We start from the raw sequence: 21,112 nt of genomic DNA, 5'->3' as shown, positions 1-21,112 counted from the left end.
CTCAATCGGACATGGCTCTGTAAGGTTATGCAGGTCCTGATCGACCATTACCAAACCACACTTCAAGAGAAGCTGACCACCATTCGTACCAAGTCTTTATCATCACCTGCCTTACGACCGCATCGTTTCTCATGCCCTGTCCTGGGCCCGTCGCTCCTATGTGAAACGTCTCACTCAAGCAGTAATCTCCAAATTCTACCAAACAATCAACGAAACAAAAACCAGAGTAACCATATCTCTACCGACTGAAATGGACACTACACCTGCACCATCTAGAGCCACCACGCTGCCGAACCAAACCCCTAAACGAGCCCAAAGTTCACCTACTCCCAGTCTAGCAGACATAGGTAAACGCTCTCGTAGAGAGGGCACACCCCTTCTCTTTTCACTTTCAGACTCGTCTTCCCCTTCCACACCATCTGAATCTTCACCACGTGATCCAGGATCCGCCAACCTTTCTTCCTTCTGTGCGTTTTTGGACCAGCAAACCACCCCTCAGTCTCCATCCAAGTCGAGACGTGTATCCAGACTTTCCCCCCTCGAACCAGATCCCAGTCCGTTCCCAATGCTACAATTCTAACAACTACCAAACCAGTACCAATCACACCGTCGACGACCATTATATCCGCTACCAAACCGTATTATCACCAAACCAAGGACAAATCATTATGGAAGCTACCTGCTCTAAAGAAATCTACCTTAATAATTGGATCATCTAACCTGAATCGAATTACCAAAACCAGTTCAGACACCGAAATGCATTCTTACCCCGGTGCCCAAATCCATCACATACAGTCAATCCTGGAATCATACGACCATGATCCCAAACTTACTACCATTATTCTTCATGTAGGCCTCAACAACCGTGATCAGATACCAAAGACCTCCTTTAACCAAGCCCAGAAATTAATCGCCACAGCCAACAAAACCTTCCCAAACTCCAAGATCCTCTTCACATGTATACCCATTTCAAATAAAATCTCGAAGAAAGCACAACAGAACCTCAGCACTCTCAACAACATGATGATGGAGTCCAGTATCAACAGCAATCTTACCACCCGACGAAGAAGAATTCGAAACAGTTGATAATCTTCATTGGTCTCCAGAAACAGCAAACAGCATCTATTTGTTTTGGATACACCAGCTTCAAGCATCGAGTAAGTCTTTAAACTAATTACTGGGGATAAAAATACTGAGAGGCCACCGCTAGGCCAAACTGTAGTTAACTTGAGCCGCAAAACTCTCACACCCCTTCAGCATTCAATCTTAGACCGTCGACTTAAGTTTATTCCCACACCAAAGATAGCTAACTTCAATTATCTCCGACCATCCATTGAACGATTTCAACGAAATCTTAGCTGCACATATTTTTTTGAAACCACCCCCCACGTGGTGCTAGAACAATGTTTATTCCTAAATCCACGTGGACACCCCCTCAGGCCGCCATCCATCCTGAAATATTGAAAGCATTTGCGATTTGCGAGCCAAACAGTGAACCTTTCCATAACACACGAAAAGCCTAATCTCACACGAGTGGAACGTGAAGCGTTAAACTTACTTAAGAAAGACGATAGCATTGTTATTAAAAAGAGTGACAAAGGTTAATGTTGTGTCATTCTGAATAGGGAGGAGTACGTTTCAGAAGCAGAGAATCAACTGAATAATCTTAAACATTATGCCATTTTACCGAAACCAATTTTCAAAGAAACTGCTAACATGATTAACTTAGGCCGATTTAGTCAAAACTAGTTATCTCAAACAGAAACAATATGACTATCTGTCTGCCAAACCTGATTGTCGCGAGAGACATTTGTACACTTTGCCTAAAATCCATAAGAATCCAACCAAGGAGTGGTTTATCTCGAATAAAATCCCTAAAGGCCGCCCGATTATATCTGACTGTGGTAGTGAGTCATATGTAGTGTCAGAATACATTGATCATTTCTTACTACCTCTAGCATGCCAACATCGCGCCTACCTTAAAGACACAACCGATTTCGTCAATAAAATAAAAAATCTTCGAGTCCCCTCTAATGCTATTTTAATTTCTATCGACGTTTCTTCTATGTATACCAATATCGATAACACTACTGGTTTAACGGCATATTTACAAACTTCAGGGACAGCAATGGGCAAACGATTCGCCCTTCGCACGCAAACCTTTTCATGGCAGAGTGGGAACGTGAGGTGTTGCCCCTCTGTCCATTTGACCCACTTTTTTAGACTTTCTCGATACCACAGTCTTTAAGGGAGATTCCATAGCAGAAACAAATAAACTGGATATTAAAGTGTATTTCAAAGAAACTGATACTCATCAACTCTTGCACAAGAGCTCCTTTCACCCAAAACATACCTTTTCTGGTATAATTAAGTCACAAGTTTTACGATTTCATCGAATTTGTACAAGATCTTCTGATTTCAACCAAGCCTGTACGATTGTTTTCTCAAAACTGAAAGAGCGTGGGTACTCTAAACGATTTTTACGAAACATAAAAAATTCCACCTAGCACAGATAGCACCTAAAAACAGACTTTATGCCGAAGTACCTCCAGGTTTAAGAAGTGCTCCATGTTTGTCCAGTAGATGCAAAACATGTCCCTTTATATCAGAAACTCATTATTTTGTAAGCAACTCTACGAATAAAAGGTACCCGATCCAGGAACATCTAACATGTGAACATTCGAATGTAATATATTTAATTTCATGCAAGAAATGCCCCAAACAATATGTAGGAGAAACTAAGAATAATTTACGAACTCGCTTTATTGCTCATAGGTCAGACATCAAATTAAAGAAAGACAAGCCTGTTTCTAATCATTTTAACCTCGACGACCATTCAATAGACGATCTCACCCTAATCCCAATTGAGCGTATAGAAATTGACTTGCCCGAAGATGAAACTACCAAATTCCGTCAATCTAGGGAGGCCCATTGGATTGAGACATTAAATACAGCAAGACCTATAGGACTAAATATTCATCATAATGTAGGCATAGCACCCTTTGTTGTCCCGTTTAATACAACCAGCAATCGAGCAAGCAAGATAGTTCATGCCCACTATAAGAGAAATTCCCCCATGTCTATAAGCAGAAAATGATAGTTGCATATTCAAAAAATAAGAACTTAAATGATAATATTGTTCATAGTAAACTAAAAACAATCAGTACATAACAGATACTATACTTCTCGCCCATCGGGCGAGTTATTTTTTCTAATTTCAGATCAGAATAAGAACAGAAGAAAACCCAATATCAAGACCCTTAATCCTAATTTCTAAATAAAGTGTCTGCTCCACCCTAGGCCTGTACATTTGGGAGAATCAAACCCTCCCTTCCCCGAAATCTAACCCATTGGTTCAATATTGGTGGTCCAATCAAAATCCAGTTCTAAGAACCCACTTTTTTATCATCAAGAACAATATTTTTGACGATTTTGATAGGGTAAGGAAGGGGTGTGCATTATATTAGGAAATATAAGGTAAATGATCACAACAAATTTCATTAAAATCAGATGAAAACTGTCATCTCTATTGTGTTCAAAAACAAATTTTGATGTTTCTTTTCAAAGTCAAGGGCAATAACTCAAAACCGATAATCGAAAAAGATCTCATCAATATAAATGATAACAACAAATTTCATTGAAATCAAATGAAAACTGTAATCTCTATTGTGTTCATACCAGAACAACGGACAGGGGCTACGGCAATATTCGCCGTATATATTCGCTACGGCGTATACAAACTAGAAATTAAATGACAAGCTTGTTAATCGCAAATTAAACCAAAACAATATATCAATTCTCATTTGCCAAGGTCAAACTCCCGTGGGCCTTACATACCTAACGAAAGGGCTGTACTCAGCTGATCCAGACAACCTATTCCAATTATACACTGTAGTGTTTGTTCGATCATATTAACCCCATACATTTGAGAAAATCAAACCTCCCTTTCCAGAAATTTAATTTGGTTCATTCTAATAATAGTGATTATTAAGAACTGTGCCTTTAAAGAGTGTTTATAAGCTAAAAAATGAATTTCTTTCAGACAACAAGGGAAATAACTCAAGTGAAATATTTTATGATATTTGATTTGATTTTCATTAAAAGTTTCGTCATAATCCTTCAGGAGTGTTTGTAAGCTAAATATTGAATGTATTTCAAAAGAACAGCACAATAGTTCGTATTGAGTATTAAAAAGTATTGAAGAAACAAACCTGAGAAATTTAATGTGATGTTTGCATTCGATTCACCGAAATCATTTGAGGCTGTACACTTATATGAACCACCATCTTCTGGTTTAGGATCCTAGATAAAATAGTAAAAAGACATTGTTTAAGGAAAAGACTAACTTTTTTACTGTATGAAGATATATTAATGTAGCTGAAATCAATAGTGCAAGCTATGGTTTAATAGATATCTCGTAAAACATAACCCAAAGAAGGTATCAGTCAACTTAACAATAGATTCAACCAACAATTTCCAAGATAGAACACAATACATATAGAAACTATAAACGTTTCCCCAGGATGCATCACTAATTTCAGACTGAATGCTTGTCAATAATATGAGAATATAGGTTGTTTTATTAATTTTATATCCAGAACATACATGTGAGGGAATGTTAATGGTTGGTGGGAACAGCCTTTAAAAAAAACAAAATAAAAAAAAAGTCTACTTCAGAAACTAGAAAATATTAAAAAAGAACTTGAATCATGTTGTTAATCAGAGTTTCATGCTATGTGATCTTCAGACAACAGACCTATTTTCATTATGTTCATTTGTTGATATCATTGTCGAAGAAATTTGAATTAACTTAGAAATGTGATTGCCTGATATTTATGTGCTTACTGTCCAACTGATTGTCAAATAGTTTCTTTCTCATTACGAGATTCTATGGAATAAAGTTATTATTATTATTATTATCATAAGTGTGTATTTGCAGCTAATAACCAAATATTATTACAAGTAACTTTTTGTCAACATTGTTCCAATGTAAACATTCATGATTAAAACTCCTTGTTTGGATTTTTTCTATATTTGGATGAGGTTTAGCTGCGTTGGTATTGTACAACCAAGCGATACAATATTCATATTGTGGTATGTTGTATTGCGATGTACCTCCTCATCATTACCTTGATTTTAAGAACAGCATTATACATATCAGGTCCACTAGCATTTCTATCTAATGTAATTACTACACGTCCACCACCACCTATTTCTTTATCATCATGATACCACCGAATTTGTGGTGAAGGCTTAGCCTCTAACCCACAGGTCATTAATAGCTGAGTTTTTTCTTGTTTGATCATTGGTTTTGTAAGGAAATGTGGAGCTTTCCCATCAGGAAGACTGTAAAACAAAAACAAAAATATTAGCCCCAAATAATTCCTCTTCATTGAGTATCAAATATATTGAGCATTTGTCTGACAATTATCAATAATTATCAATTATTGTGTACATAAAGGATTTATCATCTCTATCATCTCATTGCTAGAAAGAACTTATACTTACATGGGTTTTTTGGAACCTAAAAAGTAAAATAAATGAATTTAATAAAACTAATTAGTTTCAATTACTACAATAAGTAGATGTAACCCACAAAGGCTTTCAATTTAATTTAAAGTTACCATTAAAATCTACTATTTCTATTATTAAGTTAGTATAAAGAAAACTATCTTGTTATCAACTATGTCAACTATAATGAAGCTATTTTGATAAGTTATATAAGGAATATCTCTTCATACAAATTTTTCTGTTGGAATAAAAATCTGTTTCTTACTCTTTCTTAAAGTTTCTGTAGATTGAACCCACCTTCAAAGTTAAGCGATATGGTAGCATGTGCTTCACCATGTATATTTTTAGCAAGCGATTTATATTCACCACCATCTTGTAAGGTGACGTTAGATATTTCTAGTATAACAGTATGTGTAACACCTAAAGTTCTGTGTATTGTATTTATACGAGAAGATTTTTGAATAATTTGATCATTAAACATCCATGTTATTGTAGGTTTAGGATCTGCTGTTAGTTTACATTCTAAAATAATCTTCTCTCCAGCTTGACTAATAGCTGGTTTCTGAATGAATACCGGTTGATTTTCTTTTCCTATCACATCAGTACCTGTAAGTTAGTTATAATGTTAAATAACAAAACACAATTAATTGAATAAAAAACATATTTAACAAATACCTTCAAAAAATGTTATACTTTCATCTTATAGCAAAAATTTGGTGAAAGAGTTTGTGTGTTAAATGAAATGATTTATAAGAAAATTGAGACAGGTATTTAGTTATTAAATAGGTTATTAATAACTAATATCGCCTAATGCCTCACAACATTTTTTTCCAATAAAGGGGCAGATTTGCCATTTCAGGGGTTGATTTGGGTCTTATATATTATGTGAATCGTCTTCAGAAGTACTGGAATTGTATGCAAGCATAATTTCTTCAAAAAAAATCAAACTTGGAAAAGTGTAGTCTCAAGAAAAGACAAGTGGTCTTTTTAACATTCAAATTCTAATAATTTCTGCGGATATTTCTGAACACTCATGGATTTGTAGGCCCAAAATATGACTAAGATATGAACACTATTATTGATTAGTTAAGCTAAAAAATATCCTGTTTTGAGACTTAAATATGATGGGAAACCTGTCTCTTTAAATGCAATTTTATGTCAGGACTTCATGCAATGTTTATAACTGCATTAGTAAAAGCATTTAAAATCATATCATTAGACAAATATAAATGTACTATATTCTTAAAGGAAGTGTGAGCTTTTGCATAAATCCTGAGTAACTCTATTTTCTAGATAAAGTTTCAGACACCTTCTTGTTATGTTTAAAAATTAAAATATGTTTGGACAGACTGCATTTGTACTGTCTTGGTATTATATTGATATCAAATAATTACACCTGACTTTTCCTTTAAGAAACATTCAATTATATATTGCTAAGTTAATTCAACCATATACATATATTCTCAGAAATAATCAATCTAGGGGAAATATTTTCTTGGCAGTAATTTGTGATGTGAGATGGAAATTTTAATGAATATAAATATGAAAAAAAAAACACAACTGAACATCATAAACACAATGCATTTTTATATTAAGAAAGATAAACCAAATCTCTGTTAATTGTCAAATCTGAATGCTCAATGTCTGAATTTATTCATAGCACTCTGAAAATTGCTGAATTGTTTTAAAATATTACCATTTTCTTCCACATCCTTTTTATCATCTAAAATAATTTCATATATTTTCAATAACTGTATATTTTAGAACTGTCATTTGAATTAATTTAAGATAAGGAAGTAGATCTTAATTGTTAATACAGGAATCGACTTTTGCTTTTCACAAAAATACTGGCTTCAAATATCTAGATAGTATCGCTTTCTAATATTTTGAATGTATCTTTCTATTCGTAACAAAGAACAGAAAACATATGTATGTATGACTTGTTTAGTATCATTTATCTACTCTTTTGAACGGTTAGAACATGGCTAATTGATTTACTCTATTCATAAATTTTCTCTGTGTTGCATCATGATCCCCTCAATAAAGAACGACACCCCATAATATTGTTATATTAGATCTAGAAGTACTAGTGTGTCCTTCCATGCCTATACAGTTTAGTAGGCTGTCTTAATGGTTGAATATTTTTCTGTATCTGAGTAAAAAAAGAATGTTTCCCTACGATTTACGTTTTTGTTTGGAAGTTTCTATTTCATTTTTCAAGATAGATTTTTTGAGCATAAAAAATCTTAAAATTTCTAAAACCATCTTGAGAAAGTCAAGAGAGTAAATGTAAACATAATCAACAGATATACAAAGCTATCATAAATAGTTTTATCAATTTCACCGTTGTATCATCTTTCAAAATTTGAAAATGTACAATTGATGATGTACAATTATAGAAATCTAAAATCATTGAAAAGATTGTTTACATTTAAAAATGGACCTCTGCATTGCTCATTGCATGTGGGCGTATAAAAATGCTTTAAAATGAAGAATCTATTTGTATTCTAAAATGAATACACCTCTTCAGTACTGTATTGGTTTTGGTTTTGTAAATGCAAAACTCATATTTTAAGACAACATTACATACCAAACTAAAACAAGAAAAAAATATTGAAAACTTACTGTCAAAATTCAAACGAATTGTTGCATTACTTTCACCTAGGTCATTTTTAGCAGTTACTTTATAATTACCAGCATCTTGGGCATTGACATCTGTTATTTCCAACGTAAGGAAATATTTTTTGGGTTCTTTACTTTCTGCTTTTATCTTAAAACGACCTAAAACAGATTTACAAATTCACGTGCACAATATAATGTGTTAATCATCATAAAAACCTTAAAAGATTTCAAGGTATGTATCAAGGAAAGTCTTTTTCTACTTTGATTTTAAATTTTCCAGAATTACAATTTTTGTGCTCATATACTACAATCCACATTAAATTTGGTAGTATAATAACTGAATTCCAATTTTTCTAAATATCTTTCTGAAATGCCATATGAAATAAAAAAATATATTTTCTGTAGAGCCAAATGCCGATGACAATGTTTATGAAGAGTTAACGAAATCCTGTAGAAGACAATCTATTAAAGCACACAAGAGGCATCTTTCAAAAACTTAACACAGAAGTCAGGAAAAAGAGCATCTTCTTTTCCAAAAGATGAAAAGTAATTTTGCTCACACTGAACCTTTGATAATAAGTTTGAATGTAAATAATCACCTCCTTGTGTTATTGGTGTAGCATCTCTGTACCATGTTATTTGAGGAGTTGGGTCAGCTGCAAGTTGACATTCAAAATATAGTTTTTTTCCGTTGTTTTCTTGTCTGGTCATTGGTTTAGTGATGAAATTAGGTGCTACACCATTTTGTCTGAAGTAATAATGGTCATTTTATACATTTTAACACAATATGTCAATAGTAAACTTTAAATACCTATACAACCCTTGAAAATAATAACTCAGTTGCTTTAAGTGGGCCTCACACTATGTGATTTCACTATGATGTTGTACACAAACTTATACATATGGGACAACCTTATGAGCAATTTGGACTGCATATGTTAGAATGTGATGTATCCGAGAATGTCTTCAGACTCCCATTTCTGCATCGCATGGTTGATGGCCCCAATATTCCTACCTCCTTTTTTTTTCTAAAAAAAACACCAGAGCCAAGACTTCATTGTCCAAAAATGAAACCATTTAGTCAACAGCAGTATGACAACATTGATAACGCATTGTATTGTAGTGTTAGGTATTATACAAGATACTCTAATAAAGAATCCCTGGCTAAGGTCACAAGAAGAGAACATATCAATTATCAATTTGAGTTATTAAGATTAAATTGAAATGGTACTATAAATGTTCTTCATTGCGTGTAAAGAGAAATTCCAATAATGTAAATTCTGAAAAGACTGAAGTAATACAATGCTTACAAATTGTCAGAATTTGCGATTTAATTACACCAGAAAATGTCTGCTTCGGAGAAAACGAAGTTTTGAACAAAAGTTGGTGTGTGTCAGTTTCTTTTATATATTATTTCTTTAATATACTTTGATGTCTAATTTATTGGTTTGATTACAATTTGGTCCTTGAATACAGTCGTATCCAGAAAATTCAGAAACTATTTTCACAAATATATTTCTGAATTTTAAACTATTATGAAGTTTGTATAACATTTTTTTAGGAATAAGCTCCTGGCCTCATTACAAAAATATATGTATGTCAACAAGGCAAGAAGGTTTGAACTCAAAAGTCCATGAAACAGCAATAAGAAAAAAAAAGAACACTTACTGTTTTTGTTGACCAGCTGAAATAGAAAAAGAAACAATATGATTTTCATTTGCAGTTGGTTGTGATCAATTGAGCTCCAATGGTGTGACTTTCTAGTTTCTTAAGTTAATATACAACACAACCTTTTGGCATAACTGGAAGTGACATAAATACATATTGTGCAAGGCTTGAAGGCTGTTGATATTATTTGTGGACCTGATTTACCCTTGGGGTTTTTCTTTTCTATGCTCATGTAACAATGTATCTAATGTGATTTTAAAAAAAATTATGACTCAGCCGCTATTTATTGGATCTGAAATTTACAGGATATTGACAAGACTGCAAATGCAAACAAGACTGCATCATAAAAATTTTGGAATCACTTCTGGTTTGGGCATCAGATTTTGAAAAAATCACATAGGGTGGAAATATTAAAAACAAATCAAGTGATGACAGAATGAGTCTATGTTATGATTAACTGATTTTAAACAGAAGAGCATTGATGTATGACAAAACTTTTGATAAGTTTAAAGCCTGTGATAGGGGTTCACTGCCAAGTTTAATCTCACAAAAGGGATTCAGCCGAGGTCCAAGTACACAAAAGAACAATTTTCAATAATCTCATGGAATGTTCACGGCTTGCCTTGTAAATAATTCATCGCTTTCATATTTATCAAGTTATGATATAATATTTTTAAGTGAGACATGGTGTACATATGAACTTGAGTTTAGAGATTTGTTTGAAGAACATTGTGCCTATTCTGTAATCAGAAAGTATGGTGGACAGGATTGTGTAATACTGTGTAATCAATCATGATTTCATTATACAACATTTAGCCTGTTCATTTTTTTATTTGCATAAATTGATAGAAGATTTGATACCTTTGTTGCTTGATCTGATAAATTATCTGTTTCGAGATTCCTTCAGATCGTTGAAGTGAATTTTAACCCTATATTTGAATTTGTAATATGACACACATTCTACTAATTGTCCCTGGTAATACCACCTCTCATAATGTCAAATCAGCACTTGTGCCAAAAACTACTGTATTTGTCTTCGTTAAATTTACTTCCCTGCCATATTTCAGAAAGAATTTACCTATGCAGTGTCAGAAAGAATAGCTATATCACAAAATTGATAGATATCATATTTGGTGAAATCTGGATGAGAAATACGAAAGTTGGTTATACGCATGCTCACTGCACAAATTCCATATTTTTCTGAAAATCACAAATCGAATACTCGAGTTTGATGAAATTCGGATAAGAAATAAGAAAGTGGGTCAATTAAGCCGTGGGTGTGGTTCTGGGGTATTTCAGTAAGTTTAACTTACTGCATGACACCTTTTAATCTACCCAGAACATTGTTATACGCAAACACTGGACATAGTGCATATCTGACAGAAAAAGGATACGATTATTTAACCGACATGTCAAACTCAGTAATTTTATTTATTCTGACAAGGGCATTCCCTTTTAATTAACCAACATGAATATGTAAATCAAATAGAATTTTTAAATATGCACGTTTCATAGACATGCTGTATATCAATGGATAGCTCAGGAACTCAGCATTATGAATCCGAAAGTGCATCTAACACTTTAAAGATGCACACTCAACCTTGGGTGACATCCATAAAACTGGACATACAAAATATTAATAGTTTCTCATAGTATAAATTTCAATGACATTCATACATTACACCGGAAGTGGGTCAACCTGAAATTTGCACCTTGATTTTGTTAAAGTGAAGCAAAATTTTTGACTGCTGTGATCTGCTTTAACACCAGAAATTTCAAATCAATCAGGCAAATTTTCAAAATTCGACTCAAAAATGTGTGCTATAAATTTTCAAAATTCGATATTCTTGTGAATTGAATATGTAAAATATGAAAATCAATGTCAAAATGTGAACATGTTTTGAAAGATATGTCAATAAGATTGACAAAATTTATTAGACATATATATAAGATATCTTACCACTAAAATTGAGGTTTATGGAAGCAGAAACTTCACCAAGTCTATTTTTAGCAACCACTTTATATGTTCCAGCATCATTTTGTGTCACATTTACTATTTCCATTTGCACATTGAAACTTTGTCCACCACCAGCTGGATCGACACGCATTTTTATCCGATTTGATCCGGTTATTGGAGTGGTACCTTGAAACCATTGTATATCTGGTTTGGGTGAGGCTTCTAGTGTACAGTGAAAAACTAAACGTTGTCCATTATCTTCTTGTTTTAATGATGGCTTCTGTGTAAAACGTGGTGCAATGTCATCACCGACCCCCATTATGTCAAACAAACTGAAAAATAACACATTGAACATATTACATGTTGAATAATAGATAAAAACTCATGCTTAGAATATAATTGAGATTTGAATGAGATCAAACACTGATCTGATTGTTTTAAAAAAAAGTAATGTAATAGCATGATTGTCAAAATGCCAAAGTCATTTTATTACATTTAAGAGCAAAGAGAAATCACCTGAACATCTTTATGATTTTTTGACTACTGGATAATCTAGACTTTGAGTTACCACCACCTGATAAGATGTTTTGTTATCCATTGATTTAAATATATCATACTAGCTGATTAGATAGATAGCTTGCCAGGCATACATACACCAACTGGCAGCTTTGATTTTAAATAAAAATATTTGGCAGTACAGTAACAATTACAAGTATGAAATATTCAACTTTCAGCCATACACTTCTTTTGAATTTTTTGGGGCGATACAGAATAATATTACCAAGTTTTGTCAAAATCCAGCAAAAATCATGCCTTTTTGTGTTTACAAGCTAAAAATTGAGTGTTTACAAGAACAAGGTCAATAACACCAATAAAACATTTTTTGATCTTCAATAGGGTTCATCCATGGGTGATAATGAACAAATTCACCAAATTTTGTCAGAATCCGTCAAAATTGTGCCCTCTAGAGTGTTTACCAGGTAAATATTGAAAGCTTTTCAAGAACAAGGACAATAACTCATACTAAACATTTTTTTTCAATTTTTCTGATTTTCAATAGGGTTCATCCTTGGGTGATAACAAACATTCACACCAAGTTTCGTCAAAATCTGTCAATAATTGTACCTTCTAGAGTGTTTACAAGCTAAAAGTGAACGCGTTAAATATAACAAAATAACAAACACTCATACCATGTTTCATCATAATCAGTCAAGAATTGCGTCTTCTAATGTGTTTAGAAGCAATTGTGGACGGACATGGGTGACGTTAATATATGACCCTCATTTCCTGTGGGCGTATATAAAACAGAATGTATCTGTAGAACATTACAAAAATGAAAATCTAATATGATGATAACAAAAAATACCTTGATTAATGGCAACACAACAATAACTTCTCGTTGTGCAGAAATTTCATATCAGAAATTAATTTTCCTTGTGTTGTGTACTATGTTTCAGTTATAAGCATGCAAAAAAACATGAAAACTAGTCATGTTCTTATTGTCCGTGACAATATGTTGAAAATCCAACTATGTTACTAATTGATTCTCAACTGAAAGTAAGCTACATCTGCAAACGATATAAAAGGCCACTCACGATATAAAAGGCCACTCACGTTGTTTTTTCTTTGTTTTGTGTTGATAAAAAAAAATGTTCAATTATAAATTAAACTTAAATGGATTGTAAGGAGGGTTTCTAGCATTTTTTTTGAGTATCGGGGACACCTTTGACTTCTATTTGGGACATTCCAATTGCTTGTCATATGCCTGTGGTTTCTGCAATTCCAGAAAGAGTTCATCGGAAATAATGCAGCTCCCCCTAAAAAATTATTAACCAATCTTCCACCAGACCGCAGTAACATGATAATGATAGTATTGTAGTCACAGATTGTGCTGAATAAGGTATTAAACTGAAGTGGATAGCAGCAACATTTCGGGGGGTTAGAGAAGAACAGCATTGATATGGCCTATTTACAAAAACTCATGCTTTATCATTTAACGTTCGAAATACACCGCTTCTATTTGTAACAAAATAGTAACAACTTATAAATATCCATTTTCGTAAGGAATACTGCAAACCCTAGCTTTAAATATTATCTGTTAGTTTAGAGAATCTACTCGTGCGACCTTGAAAATTTAGACTCTATGTCATGGGAATAAATATTGCAAATGCAAGTATTGATAATTTCAAAAATATAGAAGAAGATATCAGGAGTATAAAAAAAGCCATTATTGAAGAAATAATATACAAAGTATATACAAAGTGAAGTAGAGTCACTGAGGTGGGAAACGCTCAATATTATGGTGTCTGTGTTATACCAACTCGTTTTTTTCGTCCAGACAAGATATTTTTCAGATATACTCGTGTGTCAAAGGGACGTGCATGGATATAAGAATACATTTGAGGTTAAAGAAAGGCTAGTACTAGTATTAATATTACAATTCAAGAATTTAAGTTATTTCTAAAACACTACTGTATAACTTTTATTTAAAATATTTAATTAATAGCAAGACCTCTACATCCTTTATAAAAAGTGTTTATATTCCACAAAATTTTAAGCATGGAGATAAAAATACATTTGAGGTAGGATCCAATATGGATTCATAAAATTATGATCGTTCAATTGCCTTAGCTAAGGAATATGCAGTGGGTTCAAATGTTTAAGAAAGTGTTAAATAAAATAGAAGACACACAAACCATTTCACAAAGTTTTTAACTTTTTTTGTAATTGTTAAGTAACATTCCAACATTCTTCTCATGGTAGGAATCCAATATGGCTTCATAAAATGGTGATCTTTCAATAGCCTAAGCTAAGGAAAATGAACTTCATTGAATTTCAACTGACATTTCATGTGTGTCTGTCCCTGAGGAAGGGAGCTTTTGTGCTCTTGAAACATGTTGGACTTTAGGACTACTTAGTTTTTTCTCTAGCAGATTATTTTTTGAATGTTTACCCATGTGTTGTGCTATAGAGTATCCACATTATTTGGATCAACTAAAAATGGACCAGTAAATAACTTTGTGATATGGTTTGTGTGTCTTCTATTTTAATGAACACATGAAATGGGGTTCGCATGTTGGCATCACCCATGTCTGGCCTTGCTCATAAACACTCTAGGACAGAGATCCCAACTTTTCTCAGCCTTCATACCCCAGGAGCAATCACCTCGACCTTTCACACCCCCAAAAATTTGTTTCATTCACATTTTCAGTATGTGATGATGTGAGGTACTCTCTTCGAAGATATTTCAAAACAATTTTTGTCCTTCACCCTAGTCCCACACCCCAGGGGGGTTAAAACAACCCAGGTTTGGAATTTGGACTCCAGGAGGAGTTTTAGATTTTAGACTGCAAAAACTCTAGAAGGCTCAATTTTTGACGGATTTTGACAAAACTTTATAATATTATTCAGTATCATCCAAAAAAGTTTAAAAGAAGTATATATCTGAAGGTTGAATATTTCATACTGGTAATTGTTACTGTACTGCCAAATATTTCAACATCAAACCTGCCAGTGGGCAAGCTATCTTTTCCATAGCAGATTATTTTTTGAATGCATTTGAGTGCCACGCCCACTTCAAAAATTTTATGTCGTCTGTGATGAGGAGTACATTGTTAAATAATGTTCAAAATTTCAAGTGTTTACAATCATTAGATCTTGAGATCTACCGTTGGTAGATTATAGACACTGTGAATTTACTATAGAAGTCAGTACTAAAAGTCATTTGCAAAACAATGCAGTGCGTTCTTCGAACGTAAGATAGCTTACTAGACAAAGTAAACATACGTCCACACAGCAGCTTTGTTAGACTCAATAAAGAGCAACATGAACCATATTTAATCTGTTAAGTTTCTATTCAATACTTAGAAAACTAATCAACTTTAAGTCAAAAGCAATAAGTCAAAATCTTTACAATTTCAATGCTCACCCCAAGTTTCATCAAAATCGGTTGAAAATTGTAGTTTCCATAACGCTCAAAAACAAATTTTTACATGTTTTAACACAGTCAAGGGTAATAACACAAAAAATTGTTCTTCGGAAAATCATCACCAAGATCTTATCGATTTCAATGCTCACACCACGTTTCATCAAAACCAATTAAAATTGTAGCTTCTATTGTGCCCACAAACAATTTTTAAGTCAAGGGCACTAACTCAATGTCTGTTCATATAGCTAAATAGCTAAATTCAAGTTTGACAGAGATCTTATGAATTCCAATGCTCACAACAAGTTTCATCAAAATCGCTTGGATATGGTAGCCACAAACAAATCTGGACACCACTTTACTAAGTCAAGGGCAATAACTCAAAATCTGTCCATCAGAAAACCCTCCAATTCGAGCTTGACCACGATTTTATCGATTCCAATGCCCATTGATGGACTGGTAGACAGGGGCAACGACAATATTTGACCATATTTTCATGTGTATTAAATAATAAAACTTGACATCAAATACCATCCTTTAATACCCAACGTCAGACAATATCAAGATATAAAGAGAATTTTTAAACAATGTTTTGTGGGTGAACGTAAATCGATTTGCCCAATTAGAAAATAAAATTAAAATAAGATTATATAATATTATGAAATCACAGACTAAGAAATCAATTGCAAAAACAGTTTGAGATTAATCTTGTAATGACCAAGATGTGCTTCTGTATTGAATAACGAATGGTATAATAAGTAGGGTTTGCATAAAATTTTGAAAGACCTGAAAACCTCTTAGACTTGGCATGTGCTAACTTGAACCCCCCCGATCATCACATCAGGGTCACTGACAGAGCTATGAAAAGTGTCAGTAATTGATGGATATAAAACGTACTGCATTTAGATAACAATGTTGAAGTTTTTTTCAGTTCTATTGTTATTTAACAAGTTGACTACCACATGCCTCAGTCCCATTCTTATGACACTATGTTTAACCCATCAAAAGCGTATAACATAGAATCTGTCTTTTGATGATATAAGAAATTGCGAGTGAGACCTAAAGTAAAGCTACTTTAAAAAAAAATAGAAAAAATTTATTCAACATGAATTATTTTTGTTAGTTGGTTGGTTAGAAGTTCAAGTTGGCAGCTACCCAATGCTATCTACAATCCAACTAATATCTCTCTGACCTTGTACATAATACAACAAGTAAAGAATTTGAGATCAGATGAGTGAGAGGTAAAGAAATGTGATACCTTAGCAGAAAGTATGTAGGTAGATTAGCCAAAAGATAAGTAAATAAACTGATATAACCCAAGATATATGCTTATTTGATCAACTACACTGCAGAAACACTTTCCTTAATCATTAACTCGTTTTGGTGATGGACATCATCTCCATATTATCTTATATACTGTTTAAAAACTAGTAAGATAATATATTTTAGTTGTAGTGGATGTAAATTCAAATGTTTCTCATATTAATATTTCACTTAAATCCTGACTTGACCCTGAATGTAGAACCAACAAGTATTCAAAACTCCAAATCTAACTCCATAATCCACTGTGATTGGAGTTGTTCTAAATACCATATGAAACTGCAGACTTGCAGTAGTACCATCATAACCATTAATACAACCTGTTTGTGTATTATATTGACAAAAATATTGTTTCCATTTCAGAGAAGTATATTTGATCTTTTGGTAAAGTGTTTACTAATAAGTTTTATATCTTGATATCTTAACAAGGCACCTTTGATTTCAATATGTGTTCAGCAGCACAGTTGATGTAATGTGAACAATTCTTTGCCAAAGCCTTCCCATCTGTATGGGACAGTCATGGTGTCAAAGGAATTGAGATTATAACTCATAAAAAGCATAGGCCGAGGCAGGAACTATTTCCTTTCAAGTAAAGTGCAGACAGTTTTTTGAAAAAAAATTAAAATCGAAAATTAGTGAAACCGACTTGTTTGTATTAATAAAGAAAAAGTTAATTTAAACAAATATTTTCTATCCACAAGCCAATATTGATGAAAGATCAAAAGGAAAAAAAATTACTGTCTTAATACATATTACCGATAATTTTTACATAGGATTTATAACTGCATCCTAAAAATAGTACTGTTTGTATTGGAATGACTATTGTTTCGATGAAGATATAAACCACAGTTACTTGTGGACAGGATTACCATAGGACAATTTTTAGCCAAAATTTGATCAAAAATATCGAAAATTAAAAAAACGCTTTGATATGCTCAGACAATAATACATTATTGAAGATAATATATACTTCTGGTTCAAAATTGCAGGACAACAGATATCACTTGAGATAAGATAAGGCACTACCTTACAGGTGATAAAATCTTACTTACAGTGCTAATGTCAGCTAAACAGCGAAAATGTCTTTCAAGGAAGGATGGAGCGGTAGAATTTACAGTCACCAAGACAGCTAGATTTCAAAACTTTCTGACACGTGGATGAGACAGCATGCAATGTCTATTTCTGTTTCCTACTGTCATTTTCTTTTTCTTTCATCCAACCCCAGTGTTCATGTGTTTGTTATCACCCAAGGGTGAACCCTATTGAACTGGTGATTGTTACTGTACTGCCAAATATTTTTATTCATAATCAAAGCTGTCAGTGGTTGTATATTACCTTGCCTGGCAAGCTATCTTTATTCATTATATAATTCATCAATGTACACTTTCTATTAAATTTTATATTGGATAATCACTGTAGTTTTTTTAAAACAAATTTGAATAAGTCAAGAGCAATAAAACAAACAATTGTTAAATTGGAAACTTGACTTTATCAAATATCGGGTAGGCATATGCAAAGTTACGTGAAAACTGTATAGATATTGCCCCCCCAAATTACAATTATGACCAAATTTGAACTTGAGAGAGATCAATCATATTAATATACACATGCATACCAAGTTTCATTAGGATCAGATAAAAACTGTATATCTTATAGTGTCTACTGAAGAAACAAATTTCAAATGGTGAGTGGCAATTTGATTCATGACATCAATTTTGATTGGACAATATTTAGCTATTAATATGTAATTTCTCTCACTTGTATTACCATGGTCTGTCTATGGATTCTGGTCATTCAAGACTACAAGTGTTTGTAAACAAAGCCAATAAAAACCAACATTAAACTTCGTAAGATATGCATCCAAAATGTTTCATTGGAAAACCGAGATACATATAGCATTTAATGCATAAGTAAGTGTCAGAATTATCACCTAAAAGCTGAAAAGCTACTTAAGCTAGGGATTATATTCAGGTCGCATTATTACTATCACTTGACAAATCATTGTGAAATGTTCAAAAAGATCAAAAAATATTTAGTATCAGTTATTGATCTTGAAAATACATTCAAATGTAAGCTTGAAAATACTCATTTGGTCCAAAGTATAATCTTCATATTCTTTTTATCTTCTTTTGGAAATAGCAGTTGTGATCTTTATCATGCTTTTTTTAAAGGCATTTTTTTTTTCTTTTGGTATCTAGAACTCCTCAGATGTTTAGCAAATTGGAATAACCAGTTGTTTTCCAATTCTTTCTTGATACAATTTTTTCTTATTCTGAGTACATCACTAAACGGTATCGATGTAAAAGTATGTCTAGGGTGACAACTGCTAGATTTCCATTATGGGGTGCTTTGTGCAAAAATCCATGTAATTCTTCTGGTGTTTTAGTAGACTGAGCCTAATTGTCATCAATAAATCAACATTACCGGTATGTCTGGTTATCATGATAGATATCTGAATAAGTTAACATTAAATTCATATTCATTGTCACTGCAACTTGTTTTTTCTTTGTTAAGATTCGGAATCTGATAGTACCAGTAATTGTACTTGAACTCAGAATGAAGATTTATACTTTTATAGAATTAATCAATTTAAACCTTCTGGCACATTTCTCTTTCTATGAAATAGTCCGGTTGTCTTCACAATGTGATGGCATTGATTTTCTGTTGGTGTCAGTGATGTCAATATTCTGTTGTGTGTACATCAGATAGACTTCTTCTTTCTAAATTCTTATCAATATTAGTCATTTTGTTTCTAAAGAGGTTTCTTGCTTAACTCTTAAGATCTCTTGAAGTTTTCAGTAATACTGAAGTCCATTTTCCACTTCTGTTTTGTCACAAAGAGGCTTAACTTTCAACTGTAACCATTTAGGAACCAAATTTCTTGTCTTTCATATGAGTGAAAATTGTGAATGTCTTAAACCTCACTAACCTAACTGATTCCTTTCTAACTGCATGTATTTCCTTTATCTTCACATTGGAATCACCACATTTCAATGTGGGCGCATAAAAATAGACTATTTCAGTGTAATCACTATGGAATGAAGCTGTTCCAAAATCAAAAATGAAACTTTTCCTTAGACATGCCTAAATATTCCAAAATCAAAAGAGTAGGACAATTGAGTGTCAATAGCATATTTCATGTGGGTGTATAAAAAATGCCTTAACATATGCCATTTCATCTACATATGCTTAGAGAAATCATAACAAAAAAAGCAGGCCGCCCTGTAATAAACTGAGTTGTGAAGGTCAGGTTTATTTTTAGTATGAAATGTTAGAAGGTGTATCTATTAATATTGTATAACACAATAATCTTCTATTCTTGTCTAGTCTATCTGAACTTATAACATATGAAACATCTTCTCTAGATGAAAAAACATTAACTCATGTGTGTTTAATTTAGTCTTCAGAACACATGTAATGTTGTGACCTGAGATAGAACATCAAACCAACCAAGCTTCTGAAGTTTCAAAATCATCATCATCTATCATTTGATCAAAAGCAATGTCAATTTTCAAAACTAATTCTCCAATTTCTTCTTTTTTCTGACTTGCCCTAGTGTGGTTATAGAAGATTTCTTCTTTTCTTCTTGACATTCTGAGAGCAAGGTTTTCAGCTCCTCTGCTGATATGTTCAAAATAGTTTAAAATGCTCACTACAGAATGATTGATCAAGTAGATACAAAGAATTATGTCACAATATCCAAATAATCGAAATTTTAAATTTTAGCAGGATTTTAATAGTAAATTTATAGAGAATGGAGATTGACTGGAATTGTCTACATAGATAATAACTGTGCCACAATAAACAAAATAAAATAGTTTTTATGATTGTGTTAACAGCCTTACAAAATAGGGTAATATGGTAATTAGCATGAACAATCCAGCCTCATTATATGTTCAAATGTTTTCATAACTTAATAAATTAACTGTGACCAATATTAACAATTTTAAACATGATTACTTCATAATATATCAAAATTAATTACCCAAAACAGTAACATTTTAGACTGGACCTGTTTGACACAGACCTGTCAGCTTCTGAGTTTATGTCCTGTGCATTTATATTTGGTAATAAAGAATGGGAATAGACTGTAAATGTTTGGAAATTTT

The 21,112-nt window shown here is 32.7% G+C and overlaps 1 protein-coding gene across 1 annotated transcript in view; it reads right to left on the bottom strand.

The window, feature by feature from the left end:
* Window positions 1-20,596, bottom strand: part of LOTGIDRAFT_233357 (hypothetical protein) — a gene marked incomplete at both ends in the record, with an annotated part of 50,047 nt that extends 29,451 nt beyond the window's left edge. Inside the window, 9 exons of the mRNA XM_009059217.1 lie at window positions 4,212-4,302; window positions 5,130-5,346; window positions 5,509-5,524; window positions 5,809-6,117; window positions 8,137-8,292; window positions 8,733-8,881; window positions 9,802-9,817; window positions 11,762-12,090; window positions 20,454-20,596. Of these exons, the coding sequence (XP_009057465.1) occupies window positions 4,212-4,302; window positions 5,130-5,346; window positions 5,509-5,524; window positions 5,809-6,117; window positions 8,137-8,292; window positions 8,733-8,881; window positions 9,802-9,817; window positions 11,762-12,090; window positions 20,454-20,596 (1,426 nt within the window). The remainder of the gene's footprint in view (window positions 1-4,211; window positions 4,303-5,129; window positions 5,347-5,508; window positions 5,525-5,808; window positions 6,118-8,136; window positions 8,293-8,732; window positions 8,882-9,801; window positions 9,818-11,761; window positions 12,091-20,453) is intronic.
* Between the last annotated feature and the right edge of the window lie 516 nt (window positions 20,597-21,112).

This window comes from Lottia gigantea (genome assembly GCF_000327385.1).
Source record: "Lottia gigantea unplaced genomic scaffold LOTGIsca_38, whole genome shotgun sequence".
Lineage (NCBI taxonomy): Eukaryota > Metazoa > Mollusca > Gastropoda > Lottiidae > Lottia > Lottia gigantea.
This window is presented reverse-complemented; position numbering and strand designations above follow the sequence as displayed.